Source organism: Typopeltis vanoorti, chromosome 17, assembly GCF_054136105.1.
Source record: "Typopeltis vanoorti isolate ZY-2024b chromosome 17, IOZ_Tvanoo_1.0, whole genome shotgun sequence".
In the NCBI taxonomy this organism is placed as follows: Eukaryota; Metazoa; Arthropoda; class Arachnida; order Uropygi; family Thelyphonidae; genus Typopeltis; species Typopeltis vanoorti.
Window position 1 is genome coordinate 56,862,330 of NC_143565.1, and position 21,487 is coordinate 56,883,816.

A 21,487-nucleotide genomic window follows, 5' to 3' on the forward strand; every position below is an offset into this window, starting at 1 on the left:
TTTTGCTTGATTCATGTTTTATGTCACTTTGTCAATTATTTATATAATAAAATTTCAATAATACTTAAAAAGCTTCAAACATTTCAAATATGTTAACTAATTACAATCATTTACAAATTTACAGTTATTAACAATGATAATTAAAACCAACCTGTTCATCTAACTGTTTAATAATTATTAGTATTAAACAGTAAAATTTATTAGTATAAATTTTACTGTCAAAATGTGATTGCTAGTACTTGTTACCTTTGCCATTGTGATAATGAAAATATGCCAATCTATTGCTACTTACCACTAGATTTATTGATGGTTCCTGAAGGTTTGGTGATTTCACCCATCATCTTCTCCTTAGCCATCTGAAATATAAGAAATTTATTTCAATGGCTGCTTTCATGAAATCTGAAGTTGCTGAGGATATGAAACTAAATTATTAAAAAGCTGTTTCTCATGACTACAAGAAAAATATTCCATTCTTCATATGCCTACATTTTTCAATTTTTTATTATTTATTATGTTGGACCGATGACAGTTTAAAATACTTAAACTAAAATACCTGTATTACTAATTGCAGTTCATTAAATATTTCTTCACTTTGTTCACATTCACTGCTTGGTTAGTTTAGCAGTCTTTCAAAATAATTACTCCAGACATCCAGGATATCCTATCTTCAGTTTTCATGTCACCTTTATCATCTCTGATTCCTTTTACAGTACTCTTTCCTCCATTTTTAAGCTTCTTCAATAGCCTCTAGAACATTTTGCCACCTTCCTGATATTTATTTTCTATACTCTTACCAAAGTCTTCCCATGACTTTTGTTCAGATACTTTTACGCATAGCTTAACTCACATTTTACTCTGTATTCTTTTAGGACATCTACTTACTTATTTGCTAGTAACCTTTGGAATGCTTCTTTAACTTCTTGTGTCCACCATGGTGTTCTTATTTTTCTATCCCTGCAGACAACTTCACCATATACCTCCTTAGTTGAATCAGTGTTTTCTTCAGAGTGTGCCATCGAGACTCCAAGGTTTGTTTCTTGTTTTCAAACTGTTTCATCTTTTTTTCAATGATGTGTGTATAGTAGAGTCTACAGTTTTACCGTAAAAGCTGCTCAACTTTCTTTTTAAATCTTTCTTACATATTGTTCCTTTCAATATGACATCCATTTTTATCCTGCTTAGTACTGTTAAACTGTGAATGAAATTATTATGTATATTTTGTTCTTCATTCACATTTAACATAACCTATCATATATTAAGCATGACTTGTTTAAAAATTATTTGTTAATCCCTTGCTTAAGAATTATTTTTCATGTATTATTCCTGAATTTCATCAGCTATTATTTGATTAAATAATTTTAATGTATATTTTACTATTGGAAGGACCCAGTGATAAATATCATTTATCTTATTTACTTTATTCCTTCAATAATATTATGAGAAATTATATGTATATAATTTAATGTACCTTATATGTATACTGTAACATATATTTTATTATTATTAATTGTAAATGAAATGAAAGAGAAAATTAAGTAACTAATATTTTATTAATGTTTTTCATTACTCAATGTAAAAGTATAGCCTTATGTAACATTAACACAAATGTTTACGTTTTGTTCGTTGCCATGGAGAGAGAAATAAAATGGAACGCACGTGGGTAGACCGTGAGCTTTGATAACGAGGAGAGAAGAAAAATATATATGAGTGGTAATATAAGAGAAGGAGGAGAGAGTTTTTGGAAGCGGGAAAAAGGAAGGATATAAGCAAGGGGGTGAAAGTAAATAAAAAGAACTGAAGGGCAGGAATTCAAGAGAGTAGTATTTAAAAGTGTGCTAAGACGAAGTGAAAACTTATACATAGCTGAAAGTAAAGTCAGCAGTGGCATTAATAGGGATTTGGTGCCGTATTTGGATAATTAAAGGACTGGAAGGTTAATGAAGGATTCAGAATAGATCCAGTTAGCTTAGAATTACTACTTATTTCTATATTGCTTTTAGGAAGAATTGTACAGAGCTTAATTTGTTGTGAAGTAGTAAACAAGGATATCAATCTGCCCTAAAGTTGCCATCGAGAATTGTGAAGCGCGACAAATAATAATCTAGTTATGACCTTGAAGAATTCTTTTTAAATGTGTTCCATAGGTGTAATAAATATAATTTGAAGATGTGCTCACATTAAATCTGACGTGCTGAAGATTAATTCCGGTAAGGACAGTCATATTTTATTTGTTTCTGTGTATGAAGACTTGAGTGATAGTTCCATTTTGCTCATTCTAACATTTACTGTGGCATATCGCCGAAGTTAGAAGTTAAAAATAATTTGCCTTGAAATAATATCTGTCTTGTTTAATGATATGATAAGTGCCACCTGAGAGTTAAGTGTGGAGTATAACTGAGAAATATGAGCAAACTAAACAAGAAAATCTGTTGTATTAATCTGAGTAAGGAATCTTGTAATTGAGAAAACTGTGAAACTTGCATGTGAAGATTTTGAAGACTGAATTAATATGAATGATTTGACCCGATGTACTAACTTAATTATAATGTCTCATTTTAGAAGTGAAATTCATGTATTTGTCATATAACCTTATATTAAATGTTTTGTTTTATTAATTTCAATACTGTGTTTGCCTGATTCTTTTTTATTGCACTGTTCATAAATAATTCGAATCTAGCGGGAGCCTCAAATGAAACAAATGAATTCGGCCTGAATGAGTAAGGAGACTGCTAATTTAATTGAAAATTGATTCTACTATTTTATATAGACTAATCTAAATATAGGGTGGCGTAGTATAAATATAAATTTCTCTATATTTGTATTAGTGATCAATTGGCAATTAATAGATTTTATTAATAAGGGTACGTTACAACAAAATGGCGGATTCGAAACTAGGATGTACGTTCCAACAGTACTAAGTAATGGTCACTTCCAATTCTGAATCCTCTGTACACTCTTGTATCCTGAACCAGCCTTATGATATTGCTATCAATAAAGATGTAGTCAATGAGGTTTTTCTTATTTCTTGTGTCTTCTCTCTATGTGAACTTGTGCACATCTTTATGTTGAAATATGGTGTTAGTAATGACTAATCCACGTCCTGAGCAGAAGTCCAGTAAATACTTACCGTTATTATTAGTTTTGCACTTTTCTTCAAATTTTCCTAAAATTTGGAGAAAAGAGCAAAGTTCCTATATGTTCCTTTATAAAGGGTAAAGCCACTTTGCCTATATATTCCATATAAAGGGCAAATTCCTAAAATGTTCCTAAATGTCTGGTGAGATTTATTTCCTACTCTGCTGTTCAGGTCTCCAACAAGGACTACTTTTTCCATTTTCTTTATATCAGCTGTCTGTTCTAATGATCAAAAAATTCCTCCACTTCTTCCTTAGAAGAACCTTCTGTGGGACCATATACAAAAATAAGTTTCACTGCCCATTTTGAAGTTTGCCCACACACTTCTACTTGAAACTGCTTTCCAATTAAGAAGTTTATCTTCGTGTTCACTGTTGAATGCTATTCTACTTCTTCCCTTCCTTGATCATTATTGCCTGATAATAGCACCATACACCTATTATTTAGTAACATCTCATATTGTTTTTGTATTCTTTGTCTCAGTAATGCCAGTTATGTCCACGTGGTAATTTTCCAATTTTTGTGCAAGTTCGATTTAGTTTCCATTAATACTCCTTATATTGTTGGTTCCTACCTTCGGTTCTTTTGATGTCAGGTTTATTCTTCTTCTTCTAGATATTGAGTTTGAGCTTGTACTATTAGCTAACTTTTCACTGTCCCTGAGGAAAACAGCATGGAACCTTGTTTAACCAGGCAATGCCCCAGCCGGCATTAAATCTCATCATGTTGTACCATCATATGCATTTGTGGTTTTAAGCCAATAAAGATACAATACGGCTGGCTAAGTCCCAAATTGCCAGCCCATCCTTGTTTATTCAGTAACCAGTAGATACCTACTAACAGTACACCACGTGAAGGTGAAGATTGGACATTAGGTCAGAAGCCACAGTAATTTCTCTGCATTCCTGAAAGGGGGGGGGAGGTGGTCTCCTATCAATTGCTTGGCTTTGACCCTAAGCAACTCCTTTCTTTGTTTTAGTAACATCAATTATGCTGTGGTACTTCTCTAATTATTCTGCCAGTTCCACTTCTTATGTTGATAGCACCTATCTTGAATATGCTGATGATGAATTGGTGTTTGTTCCAGAATCTGACTATTCATGGTTCCCCTGGTTCAGTAACAAAAACATGGGAACAGGAGGCTTATTTAATTAGATAACAACTCACTGGCATGCCATTCTATTTTGTTGTACCATTATTGTCTTTTGGTTTAATCCAATACAGAATACAGTCTGGTTGCCTAAATTCAAAATTGATAGTATCTATCTGGGTGCTTAAGGGTCAAAGCTGTATAACTGAGAGGAGACCTCCACATAGCCTTTAAAGGAATGCGGAGAACCGACCAGGGCTTCTGACATAATGTCCAATCCTCACCTTCTCGTGGTGCACCCTGTTGGGTATCTACTTTGATACTGAACGAACGAGGATGGGCTGGCAATTTGGGATTTAGCCGACCAAATTGTATTCTTATTGGTTAAACCAAAATAAAAAATGATGGTACAACATGACAAAATTTCATGCCGGCTGGGGCGTCACCCGGTTAAACAAGGCCCCCGTTGTTTTCGCCAGGGAACCAGGGCGAACAGCGAAAAGTCAGCTACTGGAACAAATCTGAAAACAAACCCCAACTCAACATCACCAGAGTTAAAGATCGGTACTATCAACGTAAGAAGCCTGAATGGCAAAGAAATGGAGCTAGCTGAGGAATTAAATAAGTACCAGATCGACATAATAGGGGTGACTGAAACAAAAAAGACCAAAACTGGTGAGATCTTTCTGAGCAATAAATACAAAATGTTATATTCAGGCAATAACAATCAAGGAAAAGAAGGAGTAGCCATAGTATTCAACACAAAATACGAGGCTAATCTTCTTGAATGGCAGTCAGTCTCAAGTAGAGTAATGTGGGCAAATATGAGAATGGGGAACTGGACAATGACACTTATTTGTGCCTATGGTCCCACAGAAGGTTCTACTAAGGTAGAAGTGGAGGAATTTTTTGAGGCTTTAGAGAAAGCAACTGACACAATGAAAAAGGAAAAGTTGGTCCTTTTTGGGAATCTAAATAGCAGAGTAGGAAATGATTGTCAGACATACAAAAATATTTCGGAAAAATTTGGAGAAAAGAACAAAGCTAATAATAATGACAAATACCTGTTGGATTTCTGCTCAGGACATGGACTGGTTATTACTAACACAATGTTCCAACATAAAAATGGGCACAAATTCACATGGAGAGAAGAGGCTAGGAATAAGAAAATTCTCATTGACTATGTTATTGTTGATAGTGATGTTTTCTCCCTGGTGCAGGACACCAGAGTGTACAGAGGATTTGAAATTGGAAGTGATCACTATTTAGTCTTGAGCAGGATAAAATTGAATTTCATATTGAAAAGAATAACATGTAAGAAAGTTTTAAAGCGAATAAAAGTTGAGCAGCTCTCAGATGTAAACTGTAGACTAAAATACAGAAATATTATTGAAAACAAAATGAAAGAGTTTGAGAACAGGAATCAAACCTTGGAGATTCAGTGGCAAACTCTGAAGGAAACATTGATTGATTCTGCCAGAGAGGCATGTGGTGAGGTTGTGTGCAAAGATAAAAAAATCAGAACTCCCTGGTGGACACAGGAAGTTAAAGAGGCAGTGAAGGAAAAGAAGAAAGCATATCAAAAGTTCCTGGCAAATAAGTCAGCTTTTACTCTTACAGAATACAGAGACAAATGTAAGAAAGCTAAACAGTGTGTAAAACTAGCTAAACAAAAGTCATGGGAGGACTTTGGCAAGAATATAGAAAATAAATATCAAGAAGGTGGCAAAATATTCTGGAGGTTGTTGAAGAAGCTTAGGAATGGAGGAAAGAGTGCTGTAAAAGGAATTAGAGATGATAAAGGTGAAATGAAAACAGGAGAAAAAGATATCCTTGAAGTATGGAGTAATTACTTTGAAAAACTGCTAAATGAAACAAGCAGTGATGACAGCACAGTGATAAAAAACACTGACCAGGCATGCAGTCAGGAATACATATCCATACTTGAAGTAGAAAAAGCCATCAAAGGCTTGAAATGTGGAAAGGCAGCAGGAGTAGATGATATTCGACCAGAAATGCTGAAGTATGGTGGTATAAGAGTCTTACAGTGGCTGCACTGCATAGTTCAGAAAGCCTGGACAGAGGGACGAATTCCCGATGATTGGAGTAGAGCTCTCATAGTACCCATATATAAAAAGGGAAATAAAACTGAATGTGAGAATTACAGAGGTATTTCCCTACTGAGTGTTCCTGGCAAGATCTATGCAAGTATACTTGAGAAACGGTTGAGAAGAATTGTGGAAGAAAAGCTTGGTGAAGAACAAGCTGGATTCAGGCCAAATAGAGGCTGTCAGGATCAGATCTTCACTTTATGCCAAATAGTCGAGAAAGCATGGGAATATAACAAAGATCTGTATTTAAGTTTTGTCGATTTGGAAAAGGCATATGACAAGGTGCCAAGAGAGAAGCTATTCAATACGCTGCAGTTATATGGTGTCAATGGGGCATTATATCAAGCAATACTTAGTCTTTATTTGAGTTGTGAGTCAGCAGTTAGAATTGAAGGAAGTACAGGAAGATGGTTTAATGTTAAATCTGGTGTGAGACAAGGATGTTCATTATCCCCTCTGTTATTCATTATCTATATGGATCACATTATGAAGGAATGTGGTATTAAACCTGATATCAAAATTGGAGATGTTAATGTCAGCTCTTTGCTTTATGCGGATGATGTTATACTTCTAAATAAATCCGCTACAAGTCTGCAAGATTCTCTGACTAAATTGAATAGCTGTTGTAATAGATATGGTATGAAGGTCAGCAATAAAAAGACAAAGACAATGAAAATAGGCAGAATCATTGAAAATGTCAACTGTGTTGTGAATGGAGAACCTGTGGAACAAGTAAAACATTTCAGCTACTTAGGCACAATTATTACTGAAGATGGTAAACTAAATATAGAAATAGACAACAGAATCAGCAAAGCTGGTATCGTGGGAAGTCAATTGAATAAATTCATACGGAATAAGAAAGAAATTAGTCGGAACACTAAATTAGCTGTATACAAGACTGTGTTCAAACCAATTTTAACTTATGGATCTGAGAGCTGGGTCAGAAGTAAAACACTTGACCAAAGACTAGAGACCGCAGATATGAGAGTCCTGAGAAAGATTAGAGGCGTGAACAGATGGCATCAATGGCAATATCATATTAAAAATGAGGATATTAGGAAAGAACTTGACATTGTCAGCATCCAGGAATGTGTTAGCAGAGCTAATCTCAGATGGTATGGTCACTTAAATAGAATGGGAGAGGAAAGATTAGCAAAACAAGTGTTCTCTGCCAGGTTGGCAGGAAAACGACCCAGAGGAAGACCAAGATATGGGTGGATTGATACGGTACAAAGTGCCTTAGACGATAGAAATATAAGATCTGATAATGTTGGAGTCCTGACAAGTAACAGACTGATTTGGAGGAAAATTGTAGATAGGAAGTTAGTAATGATGTAATTTTTTCATGTAGTACTGTCATATCCTGTACACCCCTTGAGGGTACATGGTAGGAATTTGATGATGATGGTGATGATAGTATCTATCTCTGTTCACTATCTAGGTAGATATCTATTAATGGGTTGCACCATAGGAAGGTGGGGATTAAACATTAGGTCAGAAATCCCAATCAGTACTCCACATACCTTAAAAGGCTATGTGGTCATCTCTCAGTTATATATCTTCAATCCTTAAGCAATTCCACTTAGTAACATAATCTAACAACTGGATATCACCTTCCAAGACCCTTCTGAATATCATTAATATACAAGAACAGAAGCCTGTGACACACCACTGGTCATGTTTTTTCTTTTACACTAGCACCTCCATAAATATCACATGCTAATATCTCTGTCAACCACTTTCCTGTTCATATCAGAAGTTTATTTTGCACTTTGCACCAGGGCCATATTTAAGCACACAAGGCTTTCGCTGTAGGCCCCGAAAAATTAGGATCAATTTAAGGGTCTCCCAAACAATGAGGAGAGGGACCCCGGAGCACTCTAGTGCTCTGGGTCCCACTTATACTCTTCGCGAGGCTGTCAAGTCGCACGAAGAGTATAAGTACAGCTCTGTTTTTGCACACCTATCCCTTTTGAGTTTGTATAACAATATCTTGCATGTGGAATCCTATTAAATGCCATGGCAAAATCCAGAAGTATCATGGTATCATGTAACTAGCCTTTCTAATATTTTGATGACATAGCAGAAATACAAACTGATCTATAATTCACTGCATTAAACTTAGCTCAACCCTTATGTAATGGAATTATCTTGCTCTCCTTTCACTCAATAGGGATCTTATATATGAGACACACACAAAAAAAGAACAACAGGTCAATGTCATTGCAAGCTGTGCTGCACATTCCTTCAGCCTGTGCTGATATAACATCCAGTCCAAGTACAGTATACAAGTCAAGTTCTTTTAACAGATTTAATATTTCTGTTCTTTTGCCTGGTCTGCCCATCACAGTAACCAAAAGCCGGGGAGGGGAAGGGAATCACCTGGAATATATAACTTACTAAAGAAATCACTTAATAACTCAGATATTTGTTGTATAATAAATTTAGTTTAATCCTTTATTCGAGTGTAAGCAAACAAAGTTTGCACCTGAAAATATCTTCAGGACTGAGGTAAGGTGATACATCCCTTGGCAACTCGTAGCAAAGGTGGATCAAGCTCTCATCACTTCTTGTTTCAGTATCTCCCATAATGCAAAGCACATCTCCATGCAGACATGTATATTGCTTTGCATTAAGGGAAGAGCCACTATCCAGACCGGTTTCGACTTTATTGAGGTCTCATCAGTGAGAGGCAGACCCAAAGTGGTAATACTAACCCAGAAGCAATAAAGAGGTTATATTTACCTATACGAGTTAACAACGGGTGTACCACCTTATTATTAAATTACTCTGGATTAAGAGAAAGATGTTGGAAGTTTATTTTGCACTTGGTTAGACTATAATAAATTTAGTTTAATCCTTTATCCAAGTGTAAGCAAACAAAGTTTGCACCTCAAAATATCTTCAGGACTGAGGTAAGGTGGTACATCCCTTGGCAACTCGTAGCAAAGGTGTATCAAGTTCTCATCACTCCTTGTCTCAGTATCTCCCATAATGCAAAGCACATCTCCATGCAGACATGTATATTGCTTTGCATTAAGGGAAGAGCCACTACCCAGACTGGTTTCGACTTTATTGAGGTCTCATCAGTGAGAGGCAGACCCAAAGTGGTAATACTAACCCAGAAGCAATGAAGAGGTTATATTTACCAATACAAGTTAACAACGGGTGTACCACCTTATTATCAAATTACTCTGGATTAAGAGAAAGATGTTGGAAGTTTATTTTGCACTTGGTTAGACTATAATAAATTTAGTTTAATCCTTTATCCAAGTGTAAGCAAACAAAGTTTGCACCTCAAAATATCTTCAGGACTGTGGTACGGTGGTACATCCCTTGGCAACTCGTAACAAAGGTGGATCAAGCTCTCATCACTCCTTGTCTCAGTATCTCCCATAATGCAAAGCAAATCTCCTTGAGGACATGTATACTGCTTTGCATTAAGGTGTTAGATCTTGAATGAAGACCTTTTCATCAAAAGGATCATTCATTCAAGATTTAACAAGAATATAATACTGACCAAGAAACACTTGTACTATTAGTAAAGAAAACTAATTGTAATAGAGAACATATTTGATTTTACCTTAAAAGAAGAAATAAGTAAGAGAATTTTGTCTGTCTAAATGGAAAATTTGTTGTTTAAAAGCCTTAGTGATTAAAATATACTCTATGCAAAATGTATGTCAAAATGCTAAAAGGTCACATGCGAGTTACCTACGATAGCGTAATGCCCGAGGCGAAAGCATTCTTGGAAAGCGAATCGAACTAGCGTTCCACGAAAAAAGCACTCTTCAAGGAGAAGAATTGTGACGTGACAACGTGAGGGTGAATAGAAAGGCGACGTGAGAAGGTTTCTGTATCGAAAAGAGGGCGCGACGAAGGAGAATAAATGCAGGTTCGCACGGGTTTCAAGCCCCTGTTTTTTCTGTTCTTGTTCGAAGCTACGATACTGACCAGTGGAAGGAAGCTCTACGATGACTGACGGTAGGCCTTTCCCCATTGCTGACCGACTAGTATCGGAAGAGCTGTACGTGAGATGACGGCATCCACCAATTCAGGCCATCCGTAAAGGTTTTTACCGGGATGAGATAGCAGAGGATTCCCTCTGGAAGGAGATCAGGCTAACGATAGTGACCAGTGAGACGAGCATTTTTTCTTGAATAATATTTGTGTATTGTAGTCTACAGTTCATATCCGAAAGCTGCTCAACTTTTATTCGCTTTAAAACTTTCTTACATGTCATTCTTTTCAATATGAAATTCAATTTTATCTTGCTCAAGACTAAATGGTGATCACTTCCGATTTCAAATCCTCGGTACACTCTGCTGTCCTGCACTGGGAAAACATCACTATCAACAATAACATAGTCAATGGGCCTTTTCTTATTCCTTGCCTTTTCTCTCCATGTGAATTTGTGCCCATTTTTATGTTGGAACATTGTGTTAGTAATAACCAGTCCATGTCCTGAGCAGAAATCCAACAGGTATTTGTCATTATTATTAGCTTTGTTCTTTTCTCCAAATTTTTCCGAAATATTTTTGTATGTCTGACAATCATTTCCTACTCTGCTATTTAGATTCCCAAAAAGGACCAACTTTTCCTTTTTCATTGTGTCAGTTGCTTTCTCTAAAGCCTCAAAAAATTCCTTCACTTCTACCTTAGTAGAATCTTCTGTGGGACCATAGGCACAAATAAGTCTCATTGTCCAGTTCCCCATTCTCGTATTTGCCCACATCACTCTACTTGAGACTGTGTGCCATTTAAGAAGATTAGCCTCATATTTAATGTTGAATACTATGGCTACTCCTTCTTTTCTTTGATTGTCATTGCCTGAATATAACATTTTGTATTTATTGCTCAGAAAGATCTCACAAGTTTTTGTCTTTTTTGTTTCAGTCACCCCTACTATGTCAATCTGGTACTTATCCAATTCCTCAGCTAGCTCCATTTCTTTGGCATTCAGGCTTCTTATGTTGATAGTACCGATTTTGAACTTTTGTGATGTTGAGTTGGGAAGTTTTATTGTTTGTTCCAGTAGCTGACTTTTCACTGCTTGCCCTGGTTCCCTGGTGAAAACAATGGGGGCCTTGTTTAACCGGGCGACGGCCCCCAGCCGGCATGAAATTCTGTCATGTTGTACCATCATTTGAAATTTTGGTTTAAGCCAATAATACAATTTGGTTGGCTAAATCCCAAATTAGCAGCCCATCCTCGTCTGTTCAGTATCCAGGTAGATACCTAACAGGGTGCAAGAGAAGGTGAGGAATGGACATTAGATCAGAAGCCCTGGTCAGTTCTCCGCATTCCTTTGAAGCTATGTGATGGTCTCCCTCAATTATATAGCTTTGACCCTTGAGCACCTCCAGCTATAGTACTCAACATTTAAATATAGAGATAAACTTACTGCAAATAATGCAAATAACTTTGAGCAGAGTGATTCAAAACGAGGAATAGACAATGAGACTTATTTGTGTGTATGGTCCTACAAAAGATTCTACTAAGAACTAAGTAGGAATTTTTCAAGTCATTAAAGAGGAGAGCTAATGTAAAGAAAATGGAAGAGATGGTTCTTGTCAAAGACCTTAAACAGTAGAACAGGAAATGAATCAGGAAACAGAAATGTTTTGAGAAAACCTAAAGAAAGCACATTGTTAACTAAAATGATAACTACCCGTTGGATTTTGTTCAGAACAGGACCAGTCATTTATTAACATGATATTCAAGTTTACTATTGCAGCAAAAAACTGTTTACTGTTTTAAAATTATATTAATACACTAGATACTGTTTTGCTTTAGCTGCACACATGGTTTGTGTTTTCATCTGCTTGACATTAATGAAAAACCTGATTACTTTGCTAATTTTTTTCAATTTCCTAAATAGTATTTACAGATGTTTTCCATAATTGCATTAATTCCCATATATCTGTATAATTATTATTATTAATAGTTACCTCTTTAATCTTTATGTCTGCTTTGTTCTCTTTTCTAGAATTCATTAATGAATTGTTTCTGGCAAAACATCAGTACAAGATGGGGAAAGAGCACCCCTGTTGTTCTCCTTTATATGGTTTGTCTCTTTACTATCCATTCTTATCTTTGCTTTTGCTTTCAATAAACATTTTGCATTCTGGTATTTTTATTTTTGCCTATTTCTGTTTCAGGAAGTATTTTTATGCTCATGTTAGCAGATTGTTAAATTTATCAATTTTTAATCAGCAATTTGGCTTAGTGAAAAACTGCTTTCCACATTCCAATGCAGATTATGAACTATCTCTAATTAATGTGCATAACTCTGAGAAAAATATTTTACTTTTATGGTTATAAATGATAAGATGCCCTCTTTGCAACAATTAATAGTATTAGCTTTTTAAGAGAGAGAGAGAAAGAGAAAGAGAGAGAAGCATGTAAGTATCGATGAACTGAACTCCTCTGGTATTATTCCTACATTGTATGCATTATTACAGTTTTATGGTGGCAAAATTGTTTTTTATTCTTAGGAAAATTAATTTTTGCATGATATTAGAAAACTATTAGTACTAGAAAAGCACTCACCTGTGCATGGGCAATTTTAGCATGCCTTAGAATAGCAATGACATCTCCCATTACACGAATTCCCATGTCATAAAGATACTCCTTTGAAAGATCAAGAAGCATGTCCATTTGAATGCGATGGTCAGTAAACAATACTGCATAATTTCCTGCAACATTAGCAGGCAATCCTGCTTCTGTAAAGAAGCTTATCCATTTGGAAGTAGCTGAAAGTAGAGCACAATATCTTACATAAATTCTTTAAATGAATCACATTTCATTTTAAATAACAAAAAAATGGATCATCTTGTTTGTGATATTAAATAATTTTTCCATTACAAGTGGATTGGCAGTATGCTGTTAGCTGTTTAGAATAACTAATACTAAGACTAATTCTAAACAAATAAGTCATAACAGTGTGATATGGCTATAACTGTCTCACTGCTAATTCTAAACAACCCCAAAAAAAACTGCTATCCATGGCTATGAACAAGTTATTTAATATAAGAAGACAGAATGAATGAAAGACATATACAACAAGGGTACACATTTTCATTCATATTAACACAGGTAGTGCACAATTACATCTCTATCACATTGTGACAGAGATGTCAGTATAAAGGAGGGAAGTGCAACTGCAACAGCATTATTCTATAGTGATGTCATTAATCATAACAACTGAACCTAGATTTACTATTGGCACAAGTACTGTAGATATAGTATTTGCACACATTTTGATAACATTTTAATAGCTTTGCCAAATTTTGATACAAAAAAATCATAAAATTAAAACCAATATATATATATATATATATGGTCCACACCATGAAAGGCCACAAGACCTATGCAGAGGCACAGCCAGGGGAGGGCGGAGGGGGCAGACCACCCTAGGTGGCACGTTGAACTTTTTGAACTTTTGCAGTTAATTCTAAAATACAGTCTCGAGAACTCATTTCCAAATATTGTAATACTATGTTGAATTTTCCTCACAATTGCTGTAAGTGTTGCGAGTTGTGAGAGGAGTTTTTCTAAATAAAATTGATTAAGAATTACCTTCATTAGTATGAAACAGACCTCACTACTGTCAGAGAAAATTTTTCTAACAGAAAAGCAAGAAAATAACATTTATAAAAATAACATTTTAAAATGTTGAAATTAAAGTTTTACTTCAAAAATAAACATAGTGTTTTAATTTATTTCCCTCTATGTCATTTTGACTTTTTGTAGTATTTTTGGTGTGTATTGAGAGGAGCGGCAAAAGCTCTAGCTACACCACTGGACCTATGGCACATTAGTGCCATGTGTGTGCAAGAAGAATAGAAATCAGGAGTGTTCACATTTCGCTTGAACAGCTGAGGGTTGTAATATCTCTGGGGAAGGCAGAGTGGGCGACTGTTCCAAAGGACAGAAGTAGATGGAATAAAAGAAGAGCTGTGAAGTTGGTTTGGTGAGTTTTAAGATGGACTGTAAAAGGGTGTTGGTTAGCAGTGGTTCTTGTTTTAATGATTTTGGAGGAAAGTGGAGGAATAATAGTGGCCAATTCAGTAGAGCACCATCCATGAAAATATTTATAAAAGAGGCACAAGGCAGAAACTGAACGTCTATGACAGAGGGATTGAAGTGGGTCTGTGAGAGAGGGATCATTAATTAGACAGATTGCACTCTTCCGGATATAATCGAGCAATCTTAGAGAGGATTTTGGTGCACCACCCCAAATATAGAAGTAATATCCTATGCCTCGGTGAATTTGAGCTTTGTATAGTGTTAGCATCTGTGAAGTAGTGTCTTGCGCGAAAAAGTACACACAGTTTTTCGGCAGTTGCAGAAGTTATAGTTGAAATATGGTTGTGCCAGGAAAGATTGGAGGTGCAAGTAAGTCCAAGAAGAGAAATCTGATCATGTTTAGATATCTCAGTATTACTGAAGGTAAGGGAGAAAGAGTGGTGAGAGCTCTTTCTTGCGAGAGATCAGACATAACTGAGTTTTGGTGGCATTGAAGTTTACAAGGTTGTCCTCACCCCACTGGGATATAGCTAGGAGATCTGAGTCCAGGGCCCTGGTTGTGGTAGATCTTGAAGGTTCTAATACTTGAGCACCAACAGGTTTGTTGAATGGAGTGTATGGTCATCAGCAAAAGCTATGGATAGGATTGGAAGTCTGTGAGAGAAGGTCATTTATATACAAGAGGAAGAGAGTGGGTGAAAGACCAGAGTCCTGGAGTACTCCTGCACTGGTGGAGAAATCTGAGGAGAGTAAGTCATCCACCATGACATGTGGTGAGCAACCAATGAGAAAGTTAGCAATTCAGTTGCAGAGTATGGATGGCAGTTTGGTGAACACATCTCTGTGCCCAACCCGATAAAATGCCTCTGAAATGTCGAGAGCAACCATGTGAGTCTCCAACTTTCTCCATGGCTTGAGTCCATAGGTGGGTGGTGAAAGCAATATCAGCTGTAGATCGTGAGTGGCAGCCATACGGCTGGTCACTAATTAGTTAGTATGTCTCTAGATGGTTCAAGAGTTGGTTGTTGATAACCTTCTCCATATTTTTTGAGAAGTGAGAGCAATTGGACGGTAGTGGGTTAGTTGACTTTTATCACCTTTCTTTGGGATGGACTGGATGTAGACCTGTTTCCATGTTGTCAGATAGATGCCAATTAAATAGGATAGAATGAAGAGGTGATACAGGATAGGTGTTAGTAATGGGGCACAATTTTTTACACAATAGGTAGGATACCATCAGGACCAGATGCCTTGTTTGTGTTTAGGTTGTTAAGGATCCTTTGGATTTCTTTTTGTTGGAAGACTATGAGGTGACAAGAAGGCTGCTGTTCTTTGTAGAGTGGAGGGAACTTTGCCCAGGTCATCAATGCAGGAATTGGAAGAGAAGAGTGATGCAAGTAAGTTGGCCTTGTCTTTTGGTGAAGTGACTACAGTACCATCTGGATGTGAGAGTGCTGAAAACCTTCGTGGGCAGAAGTTGCACTTAATGGCCTTGGCAAGGGACCAGAAGGAGTGACTGCCATTTGGGAAGGAGGTGAGTTTGCAGCATTTGGCCATTTCAAAGTCTGACTTAGACTTGGTGATGATTGTTTTACAACTGTTGCGGGATGCAGTATAGAGAGAGGGCAGCAGAAGTTTTGGTCTTGAGTTAAATGTAGTAAAGCAGAGGTTTTTTTTACTTTTACAGCATTGGCATACTTTTTTGAGAACCAAAGCTTGGATGGCAGTTGAGAGTTTGGACTGGAATAGGGGATGAAAGCCTTCATTCCTGTGAGAACGATTTCTGTTATTCGTTCTGAGCAGACACTTGGATCAGAAGAACTGATGCAGTAACTGGACCATGGGAAGGAGGAATAGAGGTCCTCCCAGTTGGCACCCTTTTAATGCCAAAGGACATGAGCCTGTGAACTGGCTCGTGTCCTTTGGGTGTAAGTTTGTTCTGCAGCAAAAGAGACTTGTATGAGGTTGTGGTCTGAGTTTCCAAGAGAAAAACCGACAACCACAGTATGGAAGGGGAGCTTGTTGGGCCTTGAAGATGATGATGATGACAATGAAGTCTCCCAAGGATGACCTTACTATTGGTATACTTAGACTGTAAAAAGCTGAGCTTTAGAGAGAGAGAAAGTTGAAGAGGTCAGAGTGGTGGAGAGTTTGGAGAGCAAGAGAGAGAGCATATGAAAAGGGCAGGTTGACTGCAGTAACTAGAGAAGTTTAGGTAGAGAAATTTTGAGTCAAAGCAGATCAAATTGTGGCATTCAAGGATTTGCAGTCTCTGGCATAGTTTGTTGGTTCTCATGAATGCACAAGTACCACCCTTGTGGTAGAAATGGTCTGACAAATTTTAGAAGAGATCCTAAACATCAGTGTTCTTTAAATACTATTAGTTGTAGCAGTTATTAATCTGCATAATTTCAAACCGTTCTGCATATTTTACCATAAGACAGGGTTCTATTTAAATAAAATCCAACTATAGAGATAAATAATTAAAATGAATACACGAATGCTGAGGACAACATGGAGGGTGTGCTGGTGCTTAGTTGGAATTATATAAAAAAAAAAGACAGCTAAACTGATGAGGACAGTATATCTGTTTGACTGCATGTTTTTTCTACCTGGTATTTTATGTTTTGTAGAGACCAAAATCTACCACCTCCACGAGGTTGGATAACTCACCTTCAAATGAAAAACCTTAATAAAGGTTCTCGCATCCTACAATGGGATTTGAACCTAGATCTTTCTAAATGAAGAGCAAATGTTAGACCATCTTGGTAAATGACTAACAGCAGTAAACATTTCGAAATTATTTAGTGTGGAACAAAAGCAAACTATGCTTAGTGGGGTATAAGTACCGTGTTAAGTTTTGGAATGAAGAGGAAGAATGTTAAATGTATACAGATTTTTGGAAAATGCTTGTATTGCAACCTTTGATGCAAAGAGAAATTATTAAAAACAGTTCAGTTACCAATTACTTATTAAAAAAAAAAAAAAAAACCAGACATAAGTAATTGGTACAAATGTAGGAATGAATTCTGTGAGGAATGTGACTGCATGGAGGGCATGATCCTGTCAATCTGTGAGGAAGCAATATATGGGGAACTACAAGACTAGTGATTATCAAAAACTTAGGAAACAACAAGGAGCTATATCATGGAAAGATGAGTTGGTTGGAAAGGAGACAGATGCTGTTTAGGCACTGATCAAGAGATTTTAACAGCAACAATATCCAAGTATATATCAAAGGTGAAAAGGCTAAATAAGGTAGGAATAAAATAGATGAATGAATGAAAGGATTACTTAAGTATGAAATCTCAAAGTATAAGGCACTGTAGAAGCAACTCAAGATGGAAATTTGTAATATTCAGTTGCATGAAGAGTGCAAAGAACAAGCCAGGAAGATAACAGTTGGTAAAGACAGCAAAACTTCAGTATATTCAGAAATGATCGTTCTTTTGACATGTAGGAAGCAGAAGAAAGAATGACTACGGCAGAATGATGTTGGAGGGTGATTACAGCGGATTGGTAACTGCTGCGGAGGATACAGTTAAGGTATTCAGTGAGCAGTTCATTAGAGTATTTCATCTTCATATGAATGTGACATTATGAGAAGACAGAGAGTATGTGGAGGAGAGACTGACAGTGAGTGCACAGGAGGTAAATGAGGAATTAAGTAATTGAACTTGATGCCATTAGCTGGATGACGATATAGCATCATGTCTTGAATGAAGGCTTTAGGGAATTAACAGCACTTTTGAAACACCTATTTAACATAAATCTTGCAACAGTCCAAAGGAGTAGAAAAAGGTAATTTGTTCCACTTCACAATAAGCCAGTCTGTATGTCTGGCCTTTTCAAAGGACTTTGATAGAATGCCACAAGACAAATTGATAATTAAACTGAAATGGATAAAAGACCAGTGGAATGGACAGGAGACTGGCTGCCAGACAGGTAGCAGCAGGTTGTATGGAGAAGTGGTATCCTATAAAAGAAAGGTCACTAGCAGAGTGCCACAGAGATCTGTTCTTTAGATCATTATTGTTTAGTTTAATGTTAATGATACTAGGATGTAGGGCTGGGGAAACTACATTTATGAGGAGTAGAGCAGATATTGTGGCCTTTAGGGAAGATCTCAATAGATTATGTGAGAAGACAAGTGAGCGGGGATATAAGTTTAACGTTGCGAAGTGAAATGCTTGAAATTTGGTAGGCAAGGTTGGGATGAAAAATATACAATTAATGGGAAATTTTTAAAGGTGGGGAAGAGATGAGAGATCTGGGAGTGATCATGGACAGAGACTTCAAGTTTAGAGTTAACATTGCTAAAATTCTGAGACCACAACAGATTATGACAATGATGAAGAGAACCCTGACATGCAGACGCAGAGACTATGGTTCCTTGAATAAGGCCTTGATCAACTGCATATGGATTACTGAGTGCAGATATAATCACCTGGTTTATAAAGGGACGAGAATATCTTAGACAGAGAGTCCAGAGATTTCTTTCTTATTCCATTTCTATGGAATAAGAAAGAAATTAGTCAAAACATTTAATTAGTTATATAAAGACAGTTGAAATCAATTTTAACTTGACAGATCTGTGAGCCAAATTAGAAATAAAAGACTGGAGACATCTGATATGAGAGTTCTAATAAAGATTAGTGGAGTCAACAGATAGCATCAATGGCAGTATCATATTAAAAATGAGAATATTAGGAAAGAACCTGCCATTGTTAGCATTCAGGAATGTGTTAGTAGAGCTAATCTTGGGCGATATGGTCATTTAAATAGAATGGGAGAAGAAAGATTAGCAAAACAAGTATTCTTTGCCAGGTTAGAAGGAAAAAGATCCAGAGGAAGACTAAGATTTAGATGGCTACAGTAAAAAGTGCCTTTAAGAGACAAATATAAGATATGGTAACGTTAGAGTCCTGATAGATAATAGATTAATTTGGAGGACAACTGTTGATCAGAAGTTAGTAATGGTGTAACTTTTTCATGCAGTACTATAATAATTATCCTGTACATCCCCTGAGGGTATGTAATTTGCTTAACATTATGAACTGAAGGAGAGAGGATATAACAGTGATGTATAAGTTAGTGAAGGGTTGTATCAGATTAATGTGGAGGAGATTTTCAGAGTAGAGGGAGACAAGGATAGATCAAGAAGCCATGACAATGTGGACATCCTGTGATGAGTCTTTTGATTCCATGGAGGTCTCATGTTAATAATAATAATAAAAAACTCAGTGAGTGCAAGACAAGTGATTATTATGAAAGATTTTAACAATGGAAACATATATTAAATAAAGAAATCATACTTGGAAATCAAGCAAAAGAATTTTTTCAATTACTGAAGGATAATTACTTTAAGTATAAGAGGAAATATGAGATTTGTGTGTGTGTCAGATTTGGTTTTAGCCTTCAAGGGTGATCATGCAGTCCCAGAGTGGAAGATGATGCTTATAAGCCTAAATCAGAGGAACTGTGTTTATCTGGCCACTGGTAAAACACTGGTTTAGCAGTAAATAAAGTTTCAAAGCAAACAAAAAACTAACTAACTAAATAAATAAATATATACATATATTATCACACCAAAACAAAATTGTCTGACTTGGTAACATCATTACATTTGATAAGTTTTTCCACAGGATTGTATAGTACCTAATTAGGTACTATACAGTCCTATACGTATAGGACTGTATAGTACCTTAACATGAATTTACATTTAATAAAGACCAGCCACATTCCCTAGACCTACCAGGTGTCTACCAAATCCCCTGCAGTTGCAAACTGTCCTAGCATGGCCAAACAGGCAGGACAGCCAATATCAGAATTTCTGAACACATGGACATCCATTTCCACCATTACAGCTGCTCTGGATATGCTGACCATGCTTTGGACACTCACCACAGGATACACTGAACTGCAGCAAATACAAATACGAGGGGCTATTCTTGGAATCTGCATCAGCCCTGAGAAACTTTCCAAACCTCAACAAATTTAGGTGCACAAAACTGCCCCAAGTTTGGGAAGTACTCATCCACAGATCTTCAGCCTAATGGCCAAGATCATCCACTTTAGCCCACTAAGGGAAACCATTTAGGACTCTAGGGCTGACTCTGGTTGCTTTCTTCAGCATCATTTATCCACTGTTAGTGCCTGCTTGCATGCACATATCATTACTTTGTGATCCCTGATGATGGCAATGTAACGTTGCTGAAATATAGGAAGTATTAATTAATTATTATAATTATTATTTAGTATCCACTGTAATTTGTTGAAAAACAATAGTTATGAATAACCAATGCATAAGCCTTTCAACCAGAATTTAACAATGGAATTTTAGGACTACAATTTAAATGATACAACTGGATTTATGACTTAATTCTAATAACTAATTAGAGTTTGATTAGTAATTAGAATTGACTAACTAATGTATATTATTATTAGAGTATAACAAATAATATATTAACTCCAATAAGTTAATGCAGTAGCTTCTTCAAAGTGATAAATTATGTAAGGATTACAAGTTAAAATAAATTTAAAATATTAGATAAACCATCTTACTGAAGATGGTAAACTAAATATAGAAATAGACAACAGAATCAGCAAAGCTGGTATCGTGGGAAGTCAATTGAATAAATTCATATGGAATAAGAAAGAAATTAGTCGGAACACTAAATTAGCTGTATACAAGACTGTGTTCAAACCAATTTTAACTTATGGATCTGAGAGCTGGGTCAGAAGTAAAACACTTGACCAAAGACTAGAGACCGCAGATATGAGAGTCCTGAGAAAGATTAGATGCGTGAACAGATGGCATCAATGGCAATATCATATTAAAAATGAGTATATTAGGAAAGAACTTGACATTGTCAGCATCCAGGAATGCGTTAGCAGAGCTAATCTCAGATGGTATGGTCACTTAAATAGAATGGGAGAGGAAAGATTAGCAAAACAAGTGTTCTCTGCCAGGTTGGCAGGAAAACGACCCAGAGGAAGACCAAGATATAGGTGGATTGATACGGTACGAAGTGCCTTAGACGATAGAAATATAAGATCTGATAATGTTGGAGTCTTGATAAGTAACAGACTGATTTGGAGGAAAATTGTAGATAGGAAG

At 36.3% G+C, this 21,487-nt stretch overlaps 1 protein-coding gene across 4 annotated transcripts in view; it reads right to left on the minus strand.

The window, feature by feature from the left end:
• Window positions 1–21,487, minus strand: part of LOC150097413 (uncharacterized protein C19orf47 homolog) — a 172,004-nt gene that overhangs the window by 142,832 nt on the left and 7,685 nt on the right. For all 4 annotated transcript variants that reach the window (XM_090407372.1, XM_090407370.1, XM_090407369.1 and 1 more), the window contains exons 2-3: window positions 12,889–13,091; window positions 293–356 (exon numbers count right to left, since the gene is read on the minus strand). In XM_090407372.1, the coding sequence (XP_090263498.1) occupies window positions 293–356; window positions 12,889–13,091 (267 nt within the window). The remainder of the gene's footprint in view (window positions 1–292; window positions 357–12,888; window positions 13,092–21,487) is intronic.